This window comes from Balaenoptera ricei, chromosome 5 (assembly GCF_028023285.1).
Source record: "Balaenoptera ricei isolate mBalRic1 chromosome 5, mBalRic1.hap2, whole genome shotgun sequence".
Classification (NCBI taxonomy): Eukaryota; Metazoa; Chordata; class Mammalia; order Artiodactyla; family Balaenopteridae; genus Balaenoptera; species Balaenoptera ricei.
The window spans coordinates 106,048,868-106,056,327 of NC_082643.1; the positions used below are offsets into that span (position 1 = coordinate 106,048,868).

The 7,460-nt window shown below is 43.4% G+C and overlaps 1 protein-coding gene across 1 annotated transcript; it reads right to left on the minus strand.

The window, feature by feature from the left end:
• Positions 1 to 3,210: 3,210 nt before the first annotated feature.
• CYTL1 (cytokine like 1) lies at positions 3,211 to 7,186 on the minus strand. The gene is made up of 4 exons (XM_059924190.1): positions 7,023 to 7,186; positions 5,120 to 5,164; positions 4,849 to 4,977; positions 3,211 to 3,617 (listed from the first exon to the last, which is right to left on the minus strand). The coding sequence occupies exons 1-4, from the start codon at positions 7,170 to 7,172 to the stop codon at positions 3,534 to 3,536; spliced, it is 408 nt and encodes a 135-aa protein (XP_059780173.1). The 5' UTR covers positions 7,173 to 7,186; the 3' UTR covers positions 3,211 to 3,533.
• Positions 7,187 to 7,460: the final 274 nt, after the last annotated feature.

The following is a 7,460-nucleotide window of genomic DNA, read 5'->3' on the forward strand; positions in this document are numbered from 1 at the left end:
ATGGCAGGATTTCCTTGTTTCTCATGGCTGAATAATATTCCATTATATATATCCATATAATTCTTTATTCATTCATCTATGAATGGGCATTTAGGTTGTTTCCATATCTTGGCTATTGTGAATAATGCTGAAGTGAACATGGGGGTCCATATACCTCTTCGAGATACTGATTTTATTTCTTTCAGATATATACACAGAAGTAGGATTGCTGGGTCATATGTAGTTCTTTTTTTTTTTTGGCTGCATTGGGTCTTTGTTGCTGTGCACAGGCTTTCTCTAGTTGTGGCACGTGGGCTTCTCACTGCAGTGGCTTCTTTCGTTGTGAAGCACACATCTAGGCACACAGGCTTCAGTAGGTGCTGCGTGTGGGCTCAGTAGTTGTGGCGCACGGGCTTAGTTGCTCCGCGGCATGTGGAATCTTCCTGGACCAGAGAAGTCCCGGTAGTTCTATTTTTAATTTTTTGAAGACCCTCCATACTGTTTTCCATAATGGCTGTACCAGTTTATACTCCCACCAACAGTGTACAAGGATTCCCTTTTCTCCGCATCTTCGCAAAACTTATCTGTTGTCTTTTTTATAAAACCCATCCTAACAGGTATGAGGTGATTTTTCATGGTGGTTTTGATTTGCATTTCCCTGATGGTTAGTGATATTGAGCACATTTTCATGTACTTGTTGTCCATTTGTATGTCTTCTTTGGTAAAACATCTATTCAGATCCTTTGCCCATTTTAAAACCAGATTTGGGGTTTTTTGCTATGAGTTGTAAAAATTTCTTATGTACTTTGGATATTAACCCCTTATCAGATACATGGTGCAAATATTTTCTCACATTCTGTAAGTTGCCTTTTTTTTTTCATGGTTTCCTTTGCTGTGCAGAAGCTTTTAAGTTTGATGTAGTCCCACTTGTTTACTTTTGCTTTTGTTGCCTGTGCTTTAAGTGTCATATCCAAAAAATCATTGCTGGGACTTCCCTGGCAGTCCGGTGGTTAGGACTCTGTGCTTCCACTGCAGGGGCCCAGGTTCGATCCCTGGTTGGGGAACTAAGATACCACGTGACACGTGGCACAGCCAAAAAAATACAAATAAATGAAATTAACCATTCTAAAAAAATATTTAAAACAAACAAACAAAATCATTGCTAAGACCAATGTTAGGGAGATTTTTCCCTGTGTTTTCTTCTAGTAGCTGTATGATTTCAAGTCTTACATTTAAGTCTTTAATCCATTTTGGTGAGTGGTGTAAGGCAGAGGTCTAGTTTCTTTTGCGTGTGCATACCAATTTTCCCAGCACCACTGATTGAAGAGACTATCCTTCCCCTATTGTGTGTTCTTGGTGTCCGTGTCAAAGTTATGCACGAGTGTATGTCTGGGTTCTCCTTTTATATCTGGGCTCTCCATTCTCTTCCACTGTTCTATGTGTTCTGATCCATGTGCCAGTACCATCTTGTTTTGACTATAGCTTTTAGTATAATTTGAAATGATGTGATACTTTGAGCTTTGTTCTTTGTCAAGATTGTTTTGGCTATTTGGGGTCTTTTGTGGTTCCATATGAATTTTAGGATTGCTTTTTTTCTGTTTCTGTGAAAAATGCTGGGGGAATTTTGATAGGGATTAAGTTGTACTTTTATTTTAATGGTATTAACTCTTCTAATCCATGAAAAGGGGATAGCTTTCCATTTATTTATGTCTTCCTCATTTTCTTTCATCAATATCTTATAGTTTTCAGTGGAGGTCTTTTACCTCCTTGGTTAAATTAATTCCTATGCATTTTATACTTTTTGATACTATTGTAAATGGGATTTTTTCTTAATTTCTCTTTCTGAAAGTTTGCTGTTAGTGTATAGAAATGCAACTGATTTTTGTATATTGATTTTCTCTCCTGCAACTTTACTTAATTCTAACAGGTTTTCTTTGGTGGAGTGTTTAACATTTTCTATATATAAGATCATGTCATCTGCAAACAGAGATAATTTACTTCAAGAAGAGGGAATTTTGGACACAGGGATACAGACACCAGGTAAATACCGTGTGTCGATGGGGACAGAGATTGAATCGATGTGTCTATAGCCAAGGAATGACAAGGATTACCGGTAACCACCAGAAGCTAGGAAGAGGCAAGGAAGGATACTCTATCCTAAAGCCTTCAGGGAGAGGATGATCCTGCCAACACTTAGATTTCAGAACTTCTAACCTCTAGAACTATGAGGCAATAAATTTCTCTTACTTTAAGCCCCAGTTTGTGGTACCCTGTTATGGCGCCCTAGGAAACCAGTACTGTGATGCTCTGGTCTTGTGCTTCTAAACATAAAATCATAAGCTACTAAATCATTCTCATAAATCATCTAAGTCAAAGACACCTAAGATCAGGGAGGGAAAGTATGGCCCACATGTACAGAAGGGAGTAAAGGAAACAAAAAGACCACTGTGTAGCATGTGAACTTTTAAAAAATCAATATTTGAAATCTTTTTCACCAATCCAGTTACTTAACTGAGATGTTACTGCTGTGTTCATGAATTAATTAAACAAGCATGCTTCACCTGCAGAGAACCAGTGTGGGACACAGGGGAGAGTGTGGGCTTTGGAGCTCTTTGAGTTCAATCCAGCCTCCCCACTTACCAGCTGGTGACCTTGGTCAAGTTACCTAATCTACATGAGCCTCAGCCTCCTACGATGCCCGTCTCTAGGTTTGTTATGATGACCCAGTGAACTGATGTTTATGATGTGTCAGGTACTACACTGCCATGGGTACGATGCAGGATACAGTCTGTCCCCAAACATAAATTAGAGCATCTTCCAATGCTTTAAAGACAGACATTCACACAGGTGGTTTGAAGCAGACCCAGAAACACCTGTGCTCGATGGAAAGAGGGAGAAAGACATATCTTGCTAAAAGCAGCAACTTGCAGAAAGAGCATGAAATAAACACCCTGACACCCACCTTGGACAAATACAGCAGGACACGTGTTTCTCACTGTAATGATAGTCTTTATTTGATTTTCATCACCTTTCAATGAAAGAGTGGTTCCCATCAGCACTATGTAATTATGAACCTCGCAAATACATCTTATAGATAATGAAATTTCCTTAAAAATGAAAGATAAGTGTAAGGAAAATTTGTAGAGAGAGAAAGTATAAAATAGAAGCTTGGTTAAATGTAAGCAGGTTTTTATCAAGAAAGAAAAATGGTACCACTATGTTAAAGTGGTACTGCAAACATACTATTTTGCTTGTTCTCAAGCTAGTTGTTCATAAAAAAGAAGCTGGTTTGCCCTTTTCTTCTTAGTGATCAAATCAACATGCTTGTGTACCTAACCATCCTGGTAAGACAAAACCAAGGGGAAGGAGAAGCAAGGCTTTTAACTGTGTTAAAAATCGGTTCTAGGGTAGGAGCACAAGCCTTGTTTTCCAGAAGGTGGAGAGACACATGACAGTTTCAGGGAGACCTGTGGGGGCCATGACTTTAGCCCATTGTGTCTGGGCAGCTGACATAACTTCAGTCCCCCAGGGGTCTCTCTCTGGTCTGAGCTGCCTTAGCTCTGATGATCTGGCAGGACTGTGGTCACTAGGATTGGGTATTCCAAGGCATTGCAGTCATCCGACAGGAACACCAAATCCTGGAAAAGATGTACAATGAGCAGGAATGTCACTGAAGGTGGCCACAGAGCCCATGCACAACTATAGGACTCCTGGTTATCCTCAAAGACTGTTCAATTTTTCCCCTTTGTGTGAAAATTTCCCAACCTTCATTCCCCCAAGGAGAGCTGGTTACGTCTTTCTTCACCTTCCCATTGAATCTCATATAGTCTTTTATTATTGAATTCAGTTGTACATTGGTTGACCAGATGGATCGATGGATAGATGGGCAAGGGAGTGAATAAATGAATAAATCTCAATTACTGAGCAACAACTCTGGGCCAGACATCAGGGATACCATGAGTAACAGCACCAGGTCTCACCTTCAAACACTTTAGAGTCAATAGCAGCACTTTTCAGACTGTATTATGTCTTCTTCTTGTCTCCCCTCCACGACCAAGGGGAGAGGGGAATGAGGAAGGAAATGGGTGTGGGACAAAATGCTTGTCTCATCTTTGATGCATAGTAACAAAAAAATCTTAATAAAACTTAAAGCTAAAAAACTTAATAGCTAATTATTAGTTTCCTGGGCCAGGCCTGATGTTTGGTATTCTATGTTTAGTCACCTTGATAGAGATCTTGGGACCAGGGGAGTTACTACAGTGCCCAGCACACACACGGTCGGGGGTAAGTAGTATTATCCTCCCAATGATCTCCTGACATGGGTATTATTCACGAATGGGGAAACTGTGGCTCAGAGAGTGGAGGGGACACTGGCATTTAGGAAGCAGGGAGGTAAAGACAGGGGCTCAGGTCTGCCTGATGCTGAAGCCTGTGCCCCTAGGACCACACAACTCTGCTTTCTACATCTTAACCAGTGCTGATTCTCTGCTTTTCCCATCTCCCTCCTTTCTGCTGCCAGATTCCTCCCAACACAGAGCACACCCGAAGCCCCTCCCCCAGGAAGTCTCCCCTGACCTCAGGGCTCTAGGAATTCTCGGAATTCCACAGTCCTCTACCCCCAATCCCTGCCCCATTTGACTCGCAGCCTGTGGTCTTGGGTGTTGGAGATGGAGCTGGAGGATGTGAGGAGCATTGTCCTGAGTCCCCCAGCACTTAGCAAGAGCTATAGGGTTGAGGAAGGGCTTTGTGAACTGGAAGCACCCCATAAACTTTTCTCTTCCTCCTCCTCATCCCCCTCTTCTCCTAACCCTTCTCTTAAATTCTTGGCTGATGGCAAGTAGCAAAAGAATGTTCAATGGCATCACTTACCCTCCTGCAGAACGAGTTCATGATGGTGTACAGTTTCCGCACTTTGTCCTTCAAGGCATCTACCTGGGCCACCTTCCAACACTGGGGCGATGCCACAAAGTCCCGCAGCTTAGCCAGCACACAGTAATTCTGTGAATGGACAACAGGGACGGGTCTCGTGGGAGAAGTCAGTAGCCAGAGACGCGGGGGCTGGGGACTCCTGGTCCTTCTGCACAGAGTCTCTCCCCACTCCCACTCCAAGCCCTCCCGCAGGCAGGCAGACCCCTCTTACGTGTATATCCAGGTACAACCTGGGCAGGTATCTCACACACAGCTCCTGCAGAAAGGGAAACGGGTTTCTGTGTTGCCCACAGGGACACACCCTCAGCCTGGCCACAGAAGGCTCTCTGCCAGCCTCCCCAAAACCAGAGCAGCCCCAGATCCCTGGGACCTCCCTTGATGCTGCCATGTACAATACTTTCTTGTACCATATGCCACATTCCCCCAAAGTAAACTGCTCTTCTAGAATTCGACTTTTAGAATGCAACCATTATATCATTGACTATGAGCTAGGGAACTGTTTCATATATATATATATACATACACACACATATACATACATATATATATAGAGAGAGACATACATATAAATATGTGTGTCTATATATGTATATATATTAAAACAGTTCTATAACTGTAATCTAGACATAGTAATATGTCTAGTAATATATATAGTATATACTTTAGTGATATAAAACAGTATATATATGTACACTTTTATATTACTATATTTCACTTTTGCTTCTGTGCTGGCCTGAAGGCCAGAAGACCCAGATTCTGGTCCCTCCTGACCAGTAATTCCCTGTGTGACATGGGGTAGGTCTCCTTCTTCTTTGTGACTTGGTTTCCCAGTTGTGAGATTAGAGAGTTAGAACACATAACCTCCACTTCCTTCCAGCTCTGAGCCTATGCATTATTTTAAGCTTTAAAATCATATATTTTTAAAAGATGATTGCTCTACATATTTAATAGCAAGGAATTTGTGGATACATTGGGGCGCAACAATACAACCAAATGTTGTTACAAAGAAATATTAATTTATTTGACAGCGTCGCTAAAAAGTAAATTGCATAACTGCTGTGTTGTTTGATCCAATTTGTCTACACACGTGCATAACTTATGTACAGGCCCAGAGCTGAAATCCTATCCTCTGAATGTGATGGCAGCAGGTCACCTCTAGGTGGTAGGATTGCAGTAATATTTATTTTCTTCTTTGTCTTTTGTGCCTTTTCCAACCATTTTCAAAGTATATGACTTTCATAAGTTGAAAAAAATACACATCATTTAACTTTCAAAAAGAAAATACAAAGGAGGTGTTAGGGTATCGTTAAGCCCCACATCTGAGAACAGTGCATTTTATTTGAAGGGTTCACAAGTGGTAAAGGGATATTTTTAAATTTTATCAGAGCTTTGAAGTTTAATTTGTTTTGTTTCTACACTGGACGAGCAGTCAGGAGGCCGGATTCTAGTTCTGGGTGGCCCCTGTGGGACTGCTGGCTCCGAGCCCCTGGGTCTTCCTCTTAACACAGTGTTGAGAACAGCGTGACATCCTGGGTTGTCCTCTGCGCAGGCTGTGTCTGCATCCAAGTCTTCAACCTTCCAGCTGCCCGAAGAAGCCGGTGAGGGGCTCAGCCATCCCCTCTCACAGCTGAGGATGCTGAGATTCAGGGCTGAGTAATTTGCTCAGGGTCCTACAGCAGGTTAGGGGTGGGGCTGATTCTGGGAGTCGCCCCCTTAGCTCCTGCTGGCTAGTGGAGAGAATAAAAAAGCTGAACTCTTCGGTCCTCCTTAAGTTGGAGCTCTAAACTCTATGGGAGCTTCTCTTCTCCTCTTCCCTTCTCTTCTCTTCTCTTCTCTCTCTTTCTCTCTCTCTTTTTACATTTTAAAACAGATCCTCTGATATTTGCTAGCTAGTTATAAACAAAAATTGAGATGTCTTTGATTATATTTTCTTTGTATTTAAAAGGAAGTGCAAACCATCGGGATTTAATAGGATGGGAATAAAACACAAATACTCTTGAAATTAACATTGACCAGAAAAGAAAAATAGCGCTTTTTCCCTGGTCCAAAGGCAAGTTTTTGAGAACTGGGTCTGCATGGACCTCCCAGTCCTCAGGGGGGCCGAGGGTACTCACCGAAGGCTCCGTGGCCTGCAGGCTCTGGAAGTCAGCGGTGATCTCCCGGCTCAGGGCCAGCATCCTGGAGTAGCAGGTCGGGGGAACCGGCTGAGCGGCGGGGGGGCCGGCCAATAGCAGCAGCAGCAGGGGAAGCAGCTGGGGGGTCATGGTGCAAAGGCGGCCTGACTGCAGCCCGAGGCCAGCCGCCCCTTTAAGCAGAGGCTTGCGGGTGGTCCTCCACGCCTCCGTTTCCGGTGGTGCCCAGCCAAGGCCAAGAGCACGCCCACCTGGCCTGGGGACACTGGAGCCTTTCAGACCTGAAGGTCCCCTTGTTGAGAGGAGGTGCTTCCTGCAGGGGCGGGGAGGGGGCGATGCCAGGCACCTGGGAGGGAACAGGGTCTGCCTCTCACACAACTTGCAATAGAACTTGCTCTCTTGGCAGGGGCTCTTCCTGAA

What these genes read in the sequence shown, in the direction of transcription:
- CYTL1 (XM_059924190.1), bottom strand. Translation starts at nt 7,172, where the DNA reads ATGACCCCCCAGCTGCTTCCCCTGCTGCTGCTGCTATTGGCCGGCCCC. An exon ending in GGTTGTACCTGGATATACAC is followed by an intron (nt 4,978 to 5,119) that starts GTAAGAGGGGTC and finishes GTCCATTCACAG; the next exon opens with AATTACTGTGTGCTGGCTAA. An exon ending in TGAACTCGTTCTGCAGGAGG is followed by an intron (nt 3,618 to 4,848) that starts GTAAGTGATGCC and finishes CATCTTTTCCAG; the next exon opens with GATTTGGTGTTCCTGTCGGA.